The sequence below is a fragment of the Opisthorchis viverrini genome (genome assembly GCF_000715545.1).
Source record: "Opisthorchis viverrini unplaced genomic scaffold opera_v5_13, whole genome shotgun sequence".
Lineage (NCBI taxonomy): Eukaryota > Metazoa > Platyhelminthes > Trematoda > Opisthorchiida > Opisthorchiidae > Opisthorchis > Opisthorchis viverrini.
The window spans coordinates 1,679,581-1,696,223 of NW_008751669.1; the positions used below are offsets into that span (position 1 = coordinate 1,679,581).

The window sequence follows — 16,643 nt, forward strand, 5'->3', positions numbered from 1 at the left end:
AGTATTATCTACCAGCATCAGTCATAGAAAACAAGCTCTGTTGCATACACCCACATCATCCGAAACTAGACTTCTTTCACAGACTCAGTCCGTCTAACACTGCAGAAAACACTCCTTTCCAGCCCCCATGCTCATAAAGACATCAACCTGGTATTCGAAAATGGACTTTTTTCCTCAGACCATCTGAATAAAGTGTGGAATTCGGAGCGGAAAGTAACAAACCACAGATATATAGAGAGAGGCATGGAATAGAAATTGAACAAATCGTTCAAAAAACAGAGGGAGAGTGATTTTGAATAAAAGACTGCTGGAAGTGAGAAGAGTTAGAGAGCAAACCAAAAAATTACTGTACAGTGTGCATCATAACATATATCTATAAGTTTAATAATCCTCGCTCAACAAACGAGCAAGGAGCACAAAGGAGAGAAAAGTAAATAATGCTGTAACAACTGAGAAAATATCTGCTTTTGTATAGCATGTACAGCCGAACAATAGGACCAAGACCCATCGTTCCAAATGAGGAAGGATAATTTTACTTGTCTTGCCAAACAACTGATTTCTTAATCTTTTTCAGGAATGTGAAAGGTTGTCACAGTTGGTCAGATATTAGTCTGGAAGTGTTGCGGGTAAAGAGCAGGGATGTTGGAAAAACGCATCATAGCCACTGAGTCGGGATTTCCCAACCAAATGGTTGTTCTGCAATCCTAGTCGGAGTATATTCGATCAGCTATATTCTCAACCGCTAGTTCTTTGAACCCGGTACGAGGATCCTCTCTTCGGATGAGGCGTATTCCAGTGTTAGAGACGTCATTTTCACGTCGTTTCTTTGCTGGAACGCCCTCTTCAATTTCCTGGGAAGGGTTGGAACGGACTTCATCCGCTGTTCTAATTTCCACGCCAGTCGCTCCCAGGACGATTTCGGCTGTTGTGTTCACTTGACAGGACCCCAACACGTGACCCCCTAATACCTGACCGTTCGAGTCGGCCAGAGCAATGTGTAGGTGTGGATGTCCATCACTCGCAAGAGTACCCACCATTGAAACAATTTCAAAGGGGCCTTCCAATTCACTTTCCTGAAAGAATATGGAATAAACGGCACTCGATATATTGCCTATTTGCTTTATAAACAAGGAAAGCCATAGTACTCATTGAGAATAAGGAATCAATCTATAGGAAATGTAGGTTAAAGTTAGGAAGTAAATCCACGAGAACTGCATAAATTTTTAGAGCCTGGATATCCACGTAAACATTTCATTGGAAAATGACTAGTAAAGTTTTCGAGAACACAACACGAACATTTGATGAAGACTATCAGTAGCAAGAATCTTGTGTGCTAAGAATAGGCCCAATGGAATAACTTGTTTCTCTCTTCCCTCTTGAAAACTCAAGTAACAGCTGTTGAAGTCCCAAGGCTCAGAAGATATATATTCCTCAGCATATGACTCCGTAAAAAATTTAAGCAATGAAAAGCAGATGCTCAAAGCGAAACAAGCTAGAACGAATAGACATTATTTTCAACAGGAAAAGATTCAGGTGGGTCAAATTTTACAACTCGGTAAATACTTTGAACACAAACTACGATCCCCAAACATGACCGTCCTTAAAATGCTCTTGTAGTTCCTTTTTTCAGCTCACCTAACGGAACACGTCCTACCACAGTTTACCATCCTATGCTTCCCCGGTTGATAAAAAAAAGAGGAATTTTAAGATTGGGCATGTTCTGCACGGTAGTCTGCCTCTTTGATAAACAGGTCCTGTAAATTAAATGCAGATGAATAGAGCTATTATCCCTGACCTACACTTCTCACTCAAAGAGATGTTCTTCCTAGGTCTAGATCCTATATGCTGGGGAATGGGTATTCTAAGCAAGTTAAGCCAGATTTTTCTACTGCTCTATAACTAACTACAGTATCTTTAAGTGCTTAAAAGTGTTTTGTTCTAGGGGGCCCCAGGAACCCCCAATATGACCATCGAAATTAGAACTTCCCCTGTCGGTGGGCCTGAATTATTCCATTTTCGATCCCTGAAAAAAACATCCCTATTTTCAGATCTAGGTTGTTTTTTTTCGAAAATGTAGTATCCTATACTGTTGTCAGCCTACCGGTTCATAGAACTGAATGGAAAGCATAGATTAAGCGTCCGGTTATCTTTACTGTCTGCACAAAAGTCCATTGTGTTTTCAAGGAAAGCAAACTACCCGAAGCAATAGAGTATACAGACGTGTGGGGTATAGTGCACTTAATTAGGCTACTCAGCCTCTCCACCATAATTATCATCACTACCATAGATGGCAACGCACTACTGGTTGAAACTGGTGTTTAACTGTGATATACCGACTAAGGAAAAGGCAGTAGCAGTCTAAAAAAGATAAAAGTGGGGTACTTGCAGGAAACCCTAAGTTTCTGTATAAAAATTTCAAAAGCAAGGTGCCTGCACTTTCCAAAACCTTTGATATGAATAAATCTGGGCATCGTTTTGGAGCAAGGCACATAAGCTTTAGTGAGGCCAGGAAATGACGGCAAGTTCACCACTGGAATCAGATGCACGCCATGTCCTGCATAGTTTCCTAACACACTCAAAGAAATTCAGACTACACCCCACTTTGACACAGAATGTGAAATAAGCCATAATGAAAGCACCGTGATACTTGTCATGGTTCTCTGAAAAGTTTTATATAACTTAAGTGGACGTCTAAAGAAACCGGGGTAATAATCAAAATTGCGTTTGACTGACGAAGATGACTCCTCAACTTGGAAGTTCCGTGCTGCGCCAAGCAAACGGTTTATGGTGGATTATATGAACAGACTGAAAAATTGAAAAATTCCACCCGAGCGAAGACATCTCATCCATTTTTTTCTTTCTATTACATTTTATGAATGTGATGAGCACTCGTAATTGTAGACCACCAGCAGAAAAGGTCGCGTTTTGGCTCTGGTCATGACAAGGAATTAAATGAGGCTTTGTTCATTGCCTCCTCGATTTTGCCCGTTTCGTGAAAAATCGTCTACAAATGTAAACTATCCACCTGTATTCAATTAGGAATAACGATAAGGTATTCTGAAGTTTAAAGAACTAGCGTTGTCAGCTCAAACTTCCAACAGTTCAGCTACCCATTTTTAGGTTGAAAATGTTCGAAAAATTAAGTAGCTAGAAACGATGATTTGTTTGCTTGCAGAATTTGGAAGTCACTGACTTTTAGACCGAAATGGCAGTGCTACAGGTAGCTGTTTGCGTGAGCACAAGAGTGCTCTAAGTACAAAAAGATTAGCTTATCAGACTCAGCTATTAAGCGCGCGAACAGACGTAAGCAACAGAATTCTGTGAATTGATGATGTGGTTGTTCAAGGGAGTAACAGCCTGAGAAATATTCCACTACACCTTATCAATAGTAAATGAAGTCAGAGACTGCTAGCGAGATGCACGCTGTATCTGTGAATAGATAGGGTAGTTGGTAGAATGCTTTACGTTTATCGGACCGAGCAGCTTCAGTAACACGCCATGGGAACACGCATGCTAATAAAAAATTACTGAGCACCGCCTAGTATGTGTGTGGGTTAATTTCCGAACATCTGATGGGATGATAAATGGATAAAATATATACGACCTGCATCACTAATGACTTCGCGCTAGAAAATGAACGACAATGTTTTCGAAGTAGCGTAGGGTACTGGAACTTCAAGGCTTGCACATAACTATAGGTCACATTTAATTCTGATTGCGCTAAAAGTGGTCAATCATGACCGTACTGTGGTCCCTGAGTTTAAGTGCGTTGAAAAAAGCTTTGCTCTGTGCCTAACTGAAGCCTATTCCCGTAACGTGGTGCCCCCCTGTGTTCGTTTTAATGTTAACTTTGCTACCTCTATGTGTCTATCAAATTCATACATGAAAATTCACGCACTGTATGTGACAGAGGCTCAAATGGCCTAACTCACTGTATTGATAAATTACGTAAAATTTATAAATTTAGTCTTAGTTGCTAGGTTGGAATATATCCCCAGTGAGTTTACTGGCTGATGCATGATCTCTATTGCTAACCACGAAATGTGTGCTCACCGTCCGTTTGTCTAGGAACCGTGATGTGTATTTAGGTCTAAGAATGAGATGGCAGTAGTTCGTTCAACCTTAGGCTCCCACACTTTCTTTTCCTTTTCGAATATGATAAAAAGCTTGTCTGCTTATTCCAGATTATGGGCATTATGGGCAATGACTCTGATACAGATAGGCTAATCTAAGCAGATGCCCAGCAACATGAGACATAATGGGGTAAGTGTAGTGTCCATTCCTCTCTAAACTTGCACAGGTGAAAAACATCAACACTGAGGATTTGTGACCTTCAGTACTCATTAATGACTGCCAAAAGCGAAGGACGACAAAATGGACGGTGTGTATTGTTTGTAGTCCATTAAATTTGTATGACTGGAAGAGTTCAGTTAGTTTACACTGACAAAGACGATTGGCTGAAATTCAAAAATAGGTTAAGATCGGTAGATTTGGGTCAATCACGCCATGTTAATTACAAGAAAGAATAAAGGCTGATACTATTTCCTAACCAATCAGTTGGGGTAGTGGTGGAGATGGTAGCTTGTGTTCGGTTTCTGTTACGCGAAATTCGACTCTGGTTTTAGGGATTCACAAACGCCTTTCCTAATTTCGGCCGGATCAAATGAGTTAACGACTGTCCACATTCTAATGAATCTCCGAGACGACGATAGTAACAAGTCCCTGCGCCCAAGATTAGGTGAAGGTTTCAACCTCGTTTTCCGTGAATTGGACGACCGGAGAACGTGGCCCTATCGATTGTCGCTTAACGGATCGATCGAAGTTGCGGAGTCAGCTTGTCTAAGCGATTCAATGTGGTCAACCAGGCTGTCACGTGTGAGAGAGTCGATGTGAAATCAAGGCACGAACATGGTGCATTTGGGCTGATGTACTGACAGGGCAGTCAGACCTAACTGAAAAGAGGACGTTTAGCGATACCAATTGTAGTCCACAGTTGTGAAAACCAATGGCGATGAACACAATCCTACGACAGTAGCTCATTTCTAAATATCTACTCTTCACGCCTGCTCTCCCGTGGGATGTGGAGGGCCAGAATTTGGTGCTTATCAGCCCACACAGCGATGAACACAATCCTACGACAGTAGCTCATTTCTAAATATCTACTCTTCACGCCTGCTCTCCCGTGGGATGTGGAGGGCCAGAATTTGGTGCTTATCAAGCCCACACAGATTAACTATTCTTGGGGGACTTATGAAAATACTACATGCTCCAGCACAGTAATGCGGTTACTTTGACGTGCAAATCGTAGCATCACGGTAAGCTGAACCTATGTACGACGGTGTTCGGCTAATCAAAGAAGGCCGACAGCAGTTTTGACGTCCTCTATTCCAATCCCTATCGCGGCAAATACTCGTAGGATTGAGGAAACTAGCCTTGTCTGACGATGATAACTATTTTGGTACATTGATGTTCGTACCTACTTAACCTTAGCTATTAAGTTATTTTGAATGCCTAAGCGGTTCTAAATTCCCAGTGGTATTGTGAAAACAGTTATATATAGTCCAAGGCGCTCCCACACAAAATAGTCGACGATACCGTCATGAGTTAGGCTACTTTCTCCTTGTTGTCAATCACTGACTCACATCTGACCAACGATTAATTATTCCTATCATGGCTTCTTGCCCCCTGTTGACAAGCGTAGTGTCCATAAGATGCTGGAACACTGGTGAAATACACTCACTGCAGATTACAGTGGTGTCAATGGCAGACTCGAATGAACCTATTGTCTATGATATTCTTCATATGAATGTGCTGAACCAACCCTGCCTCATGTTTCATTTGTCAAGAAGATTTGGAAAACATGTATAGCCTCTTGGTTTACCATAAACGAGAAATTCAGTTGAATCTACCGTCAACACGAATGCAGTTTGTAAACCAGTGTATTTCGCCGTCTGTGTGTTACTTCAAATAGGATGTGACGTTGATGGGGGCTAAGCCTACCCGATGTGTCCCAAGAACGAGATCAGTAATGACCTATCAAGTCATCAGCAACCCCATAAGAAGACCGTTAGTTTGATAGAATGTGGGGACAGTGATGAAATAAACACTCTCACTTCTCAATTTCAATAACCCCGGACAACCGAATTTGCAGAGCTCTCAAACACCCATGAAAAAGCTTAGTTATACGCCTCTCATACGTGGATATCACCTATGCAAGCACGGTGGCCGTTGAAACGGATTTGGAAACCCCAAATAGAGGGCATTTGCAGAACTTCAGTTACAAAGCTAGCGTTATTCAAATCGAACAACACTTTGCAACGTAATCCATAACATGGAAAAGAGGAATTTAGTAAGTCAATGCCTCAAGACAAGAACTCACTTGTAAATTGGCCAAACGTATATGAGCTTTTGTAAGACTGCCGCAACATGTGATGATGAATGCCCCAGCCAGATGATGGCTCAGTACGTAGTGAGACAAGCAGCTCCGAACCTCTTGTCCAGGGGCAAGCCGTAAAATATGAACTCCGAAGCCCTCACCGGCAGAATGAATTGAAGAGACATCGGAACCCAGAATTTCTGCTGGTGCGTGAGTGGAATGTTGACCGGACAGACACGTGGACCAAAACGGTGAGAGGGATGGCGGGGGCTGTACAGTAGTTCGAGGGCTGTCATCCTTGCGTCGATCGAATGAGCTACACTCAGAAGCAGTATTAGACGGGTGCTCCATCAAAGACGGAACTGGAGAAGGCGTCCTAAACTGTTCTTGGACGGTTGGTGATTCGACGGGTGTGCATACACGCTGTAAACACAGAACATACAGAAACGAAATTGGAAGCTCCCGTCAAATAAAACAAAATGGTAATTTCTATCGGGGTTATTGAATAATGATTGTCATGACCTACTAATTCATCAAACACTGTTCAACTACGGTTCAAAACGGAATATCCGATTTTATCAAATTACGAAGAATCGGTGCTTTTACAAACCAACCTTATCTGACATGGTGTCCAACAAAGTAAGTTTATGAATTAGAGGCACATTATCCACGTTGTCCAAGCCGTGTTTACCCAACATGCGGATTACCACGTCAAACCTGACATACCGATCGTCCCGGAGTCAAGAAAATGAGCGCGCCCTCCAACTATGCATTCGGCAACTGACCAATCACCGGCAAGTTTAGCCACTTGTGGCCTGCACATGATTGGCTATACCCAGGCCACCGTCAACACGATATCGATCCAGCACGTCCCACCGTGTATACACGTCCAGACGGTTAGGGGTGCTTGACCCGGTGCTGGTAGCCTTCGATAAAGTATATCGTAAATAGGGACAAAGTGGACTGGTGAAACGTCGCCTTTTATGCAGTAAACACGGAATCCTAATAGACGACCCGGAATAAGTGTAGTCTCTTCACTGATGTACACGGTGTGCTGCTGCTACGTGTGCGTGAATAGTGTAAACTGGCCTGAATGAGGCTCGAGGATATACTCCTTCAGAAGTTTCGTCAACCAAGTCAAAATTAGCTTTTCTGGCATTTCGCAATCACAGTGATCGGCTGCCAGGCAAGTCATAATCATCATCACAGACAGTGACATCATTGTGAGAAAGCTGGCGGCTAGCTGTCTTGCAGTCGTTCCAAAGTAACATGATGTTCTTTCAGGAAAGTAAGACAATGCGAAGAATAAAAAGGAGCCTGATACTGCACAGATGCACACCTAAGGTGCCAAAACGACCAGATTCACAGAACGCCGTTCGCATTAAATACCGGTCCTCTTCAGTGTCCCAATCTAGGTACATGGGTGGTCTCACTGACTACATCACAACAGATGATAAACGCTCAAGCTTATGCATTCTCTTTCTTTTCCTTCTATTGGATCGGACTTTGTCAGACTCGAATCTTGTGCTTCGATATGTGGAACAACTCAATTCTCCGCTGGACCAGATTATGTAACATATAACAAGTGGACAAGACCTCTATCTATCTTAGAGGACACCATAGGTTGAAGTTAGAACTTTGCCTTCCAGAAAGTAATCGCTGCTGTGATTACTCGAATAAAAGCTCGTGTTCACAAGGTCCGTTCTAACAAGCAATAACTGGATAGTGATATATTGGTGAGACAGCAGACAACTTCTGTAACTGTTTACTTATACAGCATAGTAGCGGTGGGGACTTTACCAGCACCACTGGCTCATATCTGTTAAAATCACGAAAACGGGCCTTCTTGTAAAGGTTTACGTATCACGCATGTGCGTTCGTATGCTTAAAAGAATGTGTGAATAGTCTGTGTCCGTAATAGAAATATCTCCACAAACGAAGAATTCCCAGGTTAAACGTTGTCATGTGTAATATTTCATGTCTTATGAGGGGCATCCGAAAGACAGCGTCTGGACGTTGGGTTTACGAAATCAAAACACTAAAGAGATATCTCAGTATGTGACAACGCAAGACGACTAAAGACTTCAACAACATGAGTCGATGCACGGTGGTTTTTTTGATGATACGAATCTTTTGAAGCGCCTTTCACTGTAGAAGTAGCACCAATGCTACATAGAAAAATTTGTGAAGGACCAGTGAAGGATGGTTGTTTCGAGGTTGAATTTTAAGGTGGGAGTGAGCCATTCCAGAGATATGATTTCCAACTACATTTTACGAGTTGCCGATCGGCCATTATTTTCTCCGCTTACATGCCAATACAGCTCGACAATAAAAGCTCTGAACAGCTACCGCTCCCAAGTGGTGTTATCGTTGTATTTCGATAAAATATGTTCATCTGAAAGCGTGTACCGATGGATCCGGCCGAAATAAGACAATTCAAACAATTTGTCGCCAGTACGTTACTCTCCGTTATCAACCAGCGTAAAAATGTGCCGTAGCTTCACCCACTCAAGAGAGTTCACCATTCTCTAGCCACGGTCACTTCGCCAGGCCCTTTTAAATTGATATTTCGTGACTGGCCATCTCACGGCATTCAAGAGAGGCTAGTTTATACACCCTCGGATCGGGGGTCCTTTCTAAAGACCAGTTTACAAACCTCGTGCACTAGTTTTTTTCATTCATGCGCTAGCTACGTATCAAGCCCACCAGTTTGATTCTTAGTGTGTCTCACGGACACGTGTGGGTCTCAAATACGGTTACCCTCTGCATGTCATTTTGAGATTTTCCATTCTGAATAGAACTGAGAATGGTATTCTGTGAACGAGTTCTAAGGGGTGAACTTTAAAGTGGGGAATTGTAAGTGCACCCAGATCTAGGTTTAAAAATTTGTCCGTTTAGTGTAAACTAACAAAAATCACGACTCAGTCGATGTGCTAATGTTCTCTGCATGCAAAATCCTGCTTTATTTGACGATTTCTAGAATTTCACAGTGAGCTTTCGCTTAACGAGATCCCTTGGTTTGGACACTCACCAAACAAAGCAGCTCTTTGGATTGCGATTTAAGCAGGGTTTTTTCCTTATTTGAGGCTACTACCTTGGGACCAATCAAAATTGGCCTTCTCTGGGAGAGACACTAGTATTGGAACTTGAAATTTCAAGGGGAAGTTAAGAATTGGGTCTCGATGGTGACGTGTTATTATGCCTTCCGTTCTTCGTTGAAACTTCATCGGGCAAAGGAGCCAGATGAGCTCCTATTGGGGTTGGTAAATGTTGGTAACATTATGTTTTACATTTACTAGATAGTTTAGGCTAATCTTAGAATGTGTGTTCCAGTGAACTGAGGACAATCAAATACTTCACCTTTATTCAACCAGGGTACGCGACAGCAGAAGGCGAGCTTTCGACCATCTTCGAATTACGTCTAGTGTTTGAGCCACGTCACACATGCTGTCGACCAGCGGCGGCAATTTTCGCTGACCTCAACAGAGCCCACTACTCCGTGAACTGATAGGTCCCTACGTTTCCAAATGTCCCATCGCAACTAGTGGGATCTGTCAAAAATGTCTCCTCTCTTTTGCCTTGTTCGAATTTTTAGTAGCACTTTAAAGTACACTTTCCAGAGAAAATGAACCTGGGTACCAGAATCACATGTGGAGAAAGAATAGTGAGTCTGCATTATACAGTTGATACTGGTCTTTTAGTTGACAATCATGCGACCGCGCGAATTGTTCCAAATGAAGTATCGGAAGTAGCTTCAAAGTACCGTCTTGTTGCAGTATGCCCCAGTATCGTGTATCATTAAGTGATTTCTGAATAAGTGGCTTGTATTTGGACTAATCAGCGTGTTCAGCAAATACGTGAGCCGTGATTTTACTGCGACAGACGTAGTCGGTGTGTATCGTGAAGCCGGCGCATGCCAGATAGTGTAATCTTTGAGGCACGTACAAAAAGTCCTGAAAGTAGACTTAAATTATGGCCATAGGGCCTTGATTCTCTCTCTGGGGTGTGTTCAAAGATTTTATCATTAGGATCCTCTTATTCTTCAACATATTCGTAAATGGGTGCTAGGTAATGAATCGGGTTCGAGCAAACAGCAAAAAACTCTTTCCGCTCTCGGATGTTTGGGTCACGTATTACTTATAGCAGACCTCAGTGGGCGGAGGAGATGAGATTCCAAGTTGAGCAGAATTTCTTGGCATGACAGTGCAAAACTGAGATGATCATTGCCAGGTTGAGTACCATTAAACCTGCACGCCTTCCTGAGTGATGTCAAGGCGATTCAATCTGCGCATGGTTGGAGGCCATACAAAATATATTGTCAAACCGCTTCCATTGACGAGCATTCCATCACTTCTTAGCCTGATTGTCTGTTAAAGTTCTGGTGCTGAACTTGTTATCGCGTTCGCATGAAATTTTGGGTCAGTCCTACTAGTTGTATCATGCTTGAATGTGATTTTCCAGTGTACCAATTTTCATGGTTTTGAAAGATGCAGGCACCCTTTTGGTTACATTTTTCCCTAGGGATATAAATCATTCTTCTGTGAGTCCCTACCACCCAGTTCTGTTAATCTTTGCAAGAAAAGGCTTCTTTGGTTATATGTCGGCTTAGTACCTGTATGTTCTGTGGGGGTATTGCTTTCTCTAACGACGATGGTAACAAGATGTCTTTCCTCTATAGCTTTCTCGTTATGAGGATCTTCATATGACCGGCTAACTGTTTGTACAAAAACATGTTTCAATGTGGTAAAAGGAAGTTCTGTGTATTCACATCAGATCGAAACATGCCTACCTTGTTTACTGAAGTTGAGACACTGCGATCTTCACCATTTTGTCGGTAAACTGTCAGTTCGCCACCGAACGTCATGGCTAGGCCGTTATGTGCGTATGGACGACGCCTGGAATCCTTGTCTTTGGCGGCGCAACTCTTAGCGGACTGCGGAGAGGAGCAATCACTTTTGGCATCCGATGGTGAGCAGTGCGATTTTTGGCTGGATAGGTCATTGCAGAATTTGGCGTTCGAATCTCCTAGTGAAGCCGACAGACAGGGGCTAATTTGATAAGGGGGACACAATATGGGTGGGGTTCGGCTACTTAGAATTCCCGGTATATCACAAGTAGCGGGTGTAAGGGAACAGTTCACAGTAATTGTACTCTGGCTGACTGTCAAGGGTCCTCCTCCAGAATTTGTCAATGCATCACATGGGCTCATGTGTCCATTTAACTGTTTTCCTTTGTCGTGGTAAGCTTGTGGTGTGTTTCCTGTTATTGACCGACAAGTATGTGACATATGTTGTAACAGAGACGGGTCATAGTTGTTTTTATCAGCCACGCTGTTATTGTCCTTGTTCTCCCAGCTGCAAACTAGGCACGTGAGTCGTTCATGTAGTGAATTTAATGAAGATTTCGGGGAAACTATTCCATCTGTGTGTCTCATCATGAAATTATCTTTCCTTGAATTAGGGTTGTGGTTAGATGACTGCTCTGGTGGCACTTGATTCAAAAACGAGGACTGGAATGCTTTTCTGATATCGCTGGCGATGTTTGTTGTGTCAGGATCAAAAGACTGAAACGACGTTGGCTTGGGTATGTGCGAAAACACCTCCCTTGATTTCCAGTCCCAGATCTTAGGTGCCGCGGAAACTCCCGATAGCCTATTATGATCACTTTTGGGAGAAGGTAAGTTTGTAAAATTGCTTGCTAGCTTTGAGGCGGATTCAGCTACGGCTGCAGTAAAGATTGGCGGCAAATTCTGAAATGCAGAAGGGCGGTTGGTATTGTAAGGGGTTGTGGATAACACATGCGGGTTGTTGCTGTTGGATACTTGAGGTGGGTATGCCGGAGTAGGTGTTCGACATCCCGGACCGTTGAAGGCTGTGCTTGTTTGTTTATGACCTTGTTTGGTGAGAATCTCACTACCATCAGATGTGTTACGTGGTCCTGCGTTTGGTATTGCCGCTGCCATTGCAGCGGCCCAAGTTGCCATCATCATGGGAGTTAAATCAGCAGACCACTGGGGCATCTGAAAATATGCGTCAGAGGAAATCATGAGCATGGGAATATCTTAATAATGATACATGTGTGGATATGGCATTTTCCAAATGGGAGGCCCTCGCCCGAAGACACAACAAAGGTGTGTGTGTGTGTGCGTCCCCTTAAGGTGGATCATTCTATCAGTTAGGTGCCAGCGTAAATCGCGGAGACCAGGATGTGGCAAACGCTATTTGCACAGTTACATCTGACTCAGTTGATCATTTTAACCTCAAGCAGTCATCACTTAGACGAAGGAGAGACACACTAATTCTCTTTTACCAAAATTGGAGTCTCCATCTAGCTGCAACCCTTCAGTCTCTTTACATCTGTTTGAAATAAGCGAAAAAGTATGGTTAGTTTTGGTTCGACCTCGTATTTTTCCCAGGGTAATGATGCTAAGTAGCGAAAGCCAGTGTTTGACTTTGTTCAAGCTAAGGTAGCGTTCATCCACGTGTACAATTCGTAGTCGGCCATCATTCCTCTAACACAAAAACCGGTACTCACTGATCACAATTAACGTTTCGCCTTTCATCTGATCGAAACGAAGTAATGAACATGCCTTAACACATGAATTTTATGGTATTCAGTCACAAATAGCATTGATCATGTGTCCAGTTCGCCCCTAATGATATTCCCTATCTCTCTCGTATTTTTTTGTGTTATATTCATTAAACCGAGTTTCGACTCAAATATGTTTATATGTTTAAGGGTACAACACAATTTTATTTTCTTGAATATTAGGGTTTATGATATACTTAAGAAAAAGCAGAACGTTTCTAAGAGCATTTTGATTACGTCATTCAGGGACGTTATGTTGTATCTGGTTGTATTTTCGCGGTGTATCGGACCTTAATACCTGCTCCGTTGTGTAATCTGACCCTAGCATAATAAGTCTCACAAAATGCAGCAGTCATTTTTTCATTTATGCATCTTGGCAGTGTTATCCTTTATAACGGGGCCACCCTGATAGGCCTGTTTATAGACCTTGAGTTCTGTAGCCTTTAGACTACCGAAAGCAGATCGTTTTACACAGTCGTTATCCCCTGACTGTTCGCTCTTGAAAGCCTCTCGTAGTCTCCCAATATAGCATTCACGATGTAGAGGTATCAGGCGCATGAATATCGCGAAGTGAGAGAAAGTATTCGCTAGACATGTCTCTGCCACAAATAGATGATTTCAGACAGCCATGCGCCGACAGAATAGATTATTGTTCGATGAACTCAGTAGTCTATTTTTCGTATTCGTCTATATACTGGGACCCATGTCCATTGTGAATGTTTCATGCAGTTGCTGTATTATGTAAATCAGATTACTGTTAGCCGGATCAACTTGGTTTTGTACCACGTTGCATCAAAAGGTCGCCACTTATTGTGGAGTTCCAAGCAGATGTGCACATCTTGTGCACAGAGGGAGGTAGTCAACTACAAACTGATTCAGTGTGGTTCGTGAAACTGGTCTACTGACTGCGCTTTTTGCGGATTAGTCCACGGACTTTCATAAAACAGCTTATCTTTGCAGTAACAAACTGCTGTCTTTCTGGCTGACATTATTGGTTCGATCACAAGGAGTCCATTGTGAAAGCAACTCTGTAAAACTCTGTATGATTACAGCCTAATAAATCAACCTCGCGTGATTGGAACTGAAGTCAGTTGGCGAAGCAATTTTACGGGCTCTGTTGAGTTCCGAAGGTAAAGTTTAACAATGCTGTTCAGCATACAACTATGAAATGGGGGCGGACAAACTGAGTTACCGAGAAGAAAACAGTGGTAAGTGAAGAAAAGAAACATGCCGTTTTCGTTTTCTTTCTATCGGTCCTGGCCACTGCTACACCACGAGATGTATCGGAATCGATTATTCAGTTATTGAAAGTCGGATGGGAAACAAGACCAGCTGCGTTATGATGAGTACATTTTATTTTTGTCCAGCTAGTATACAGAGGGCTTTTAGTTATTTCAAAAAAGTCTGGAGAATATTTCCGATATTACAACCGACCGATCTTACAGCGCCTGGGCAACTTGGTAGAAGATCATATTCAAAGCTAACGATCTTGAATATTTAGAGCTATAAAGTCTTGTAGAAGTGACTTTCTTGGTCCGTCGGCCTTGTAAATTCTAGAATATGGTGATTCTTGTTCTGAGCAAACAACTCTTATAACACTCAGACAAACATTGACATCCGATCTGAAAAAAATCTTTGGAAGTTTGCTTTATGGCCTACACTACATGCTGTCAGGTGGAGTTTCAAACTAACCCAGAGTGATACCCATATATCTTACATCAAAGCTCCCAAACGTGGGTTTATTGTGAGAGTTTCAATCAAAAGTGTTTTTACAGCTATCCCCATGGCTTCATGTTCTATTCACAGTGAACTGCGAACAATCGGTTCGTGCAGAAATTTGATTCGCCCCGGTGATCTCCCGAGCATTCGTTGCCATTCATTGTTCTAGAGTGCCACCAGATGGGTTCCCTCCTCACCCAACAAATGCTTTGCAACAACTTACTGAATAACTTACTCGTTTCTGCTTACCAGTGATGAATTTTGTAGTGATCTGCTTGGCAATACAATTCTCATCCAATCTCAGATAGGCTCGTCATACTGAACTGAGTTTACTTCTTCCGGAATCTGCACTCAAAGCTCAGTAGAATGCAGTATGTTTGGACATGCTGTTTCCTTGCTGTGTTCTCCGAGCCTCTTGAAAGAGTGCATTGTCTGACCATGCCTCCCGCTAAATGTTGCTCTATGGGGAGAAATATCGTTGAGCAAGGCCGTAAATTTTGTAGTCGGTAAGACCAGTGACACCTGTTATACCTGCTGCGTGTTTTCATCCCATTCCTTTCCAAAGCTGCATAGTAATGTGTTTGCACTGTAATCTAATTTAATCCCTTTCTCACTTTTATGTTCAGATACATGGCTAAAGATGAGTCTGAAGCCAGAGCTCCTAACATGATAAGCTATGCATGACGGTGGGTTGTTGATCTCATGTTTTCATGGTCCTCGCAATTTGTCCTCAACTCTGTGTAAATTCGTCTAGCCTGTCTCGAACTTGTTTCTCACACAATAATCTCTTTAAGTATGGCAGCATCTGTATAGACCGAACGGTAAAAACGAGACTCACCTGGTTCATCAATTCGGCGGGAGAATGTGGAGGCCACAAATTCTGAGGGAAACGTAAGAGGGATTGTGCTGTCGCGGCTGCAGCCAACGCAAAGGCTGTGTGGTTGTCTGAGATCGATGCCAACTTTGGCAAACTGATTGGTTCAATCCCGAGCCCCGTCTGGCAGCTTATACCGGGTAGCAGGGGACTGGATGGCAGTGCGGAACTGACTGATTGGTCATTATCAGTCTTATTGCATCTGGAACCCGGTAGATTACCCGAAGCTACTAGATTCGGGCTAGACACATGTGGCTTGGGAGCATCTGAGCAGATTCCAGGTTTGGTGTGATTCATCCCGATAGAAGGTAGAAGCTTAAATGAAGGTGCTGGTTCCATGTGGTGAAATGCTGTCTGTGCAGGGCCATAAAAGCTTTTGAGACGAGTAACGGTTCCCATTTCCTCGCTAGCACAGTGTTTCGTTCTGGATGCTGCAAGCTGATCCAGTATTTGACTGAATGGAGAAGCGCAGGATCTCAATTTTCGCTCGCTTTCCAGAAGTTCAGCAGGCCGAAACACTGAGTTGGTCGAAGGCAGCGGAGAAGGGAATGGGGGCGGATTACCACCTATTTTGTCAAAAAAGGAAGGTGTGACATAATGGTTTTGGGAGGCAACCTCACCAAAATCACTTGGAAACGAAGAGGGTGCACGTAATGAAGCACGGTTATATTTGAGTGGAGAATCAGTCGGGGCACTCCTCAAAATTGGAGACACCGGTAGACCTTGTTCATTGCTGAATATTGGTGAGACGTTTTTGAATGGTGAGATCATGGGACGGGTAGTAGGTGTTGGGTTCCCTACTCGGCCTAGTGTTGGTATGATTACTTGCTCAAAGTTGTTTTTCCTGTGCCGGGTTTCTGGAAACACGGGTTTTTCCTCTGGCAACTTGAGCGAGGGACTCATATGGTTCGGATGCCATGTCGGAAGCTCAGTGGACCGGGCGCTCGTCAACCTTGACACTTGGTTTTCCAGACCACCCAAAGCTATGCCTTCCAAAGGCTTGTTCATTAATAGTGCTTTTGTCATCTCCGGAACCTTACGGCTCACGCGGGTCGTGGATGTGTTGTTTGTCTGGGCAGCATCCAT

At 43.1% G+C, this 16,643-nt stretch overlaps 1 protein-coding gene across 1 annotated transcript; it reads right to left on the reverse strand.

The window, feature by feature from the left end:
* Positions 1–704: 704 nt before the first annotated feature.
* T265_12748 (hypothetical protein) lies at positions 705–15,631 on the reverse strand (the record flags this gene model as incomplete). The annotated part of the gene is made up of 4 exons (XM_009165271.1): positions 705–1,073; positions 6,380–6,799; positions 11,166–12,395; positions 15,522–15,631. Coding segments are annotated over 4 exons (2,127 nt in total), but the record flags the coding sequence as incomplete, so codon positions are not given.
* Between the last annotated feature and the right edge of the window lie 1,012 nt (positions 15,632–16,643).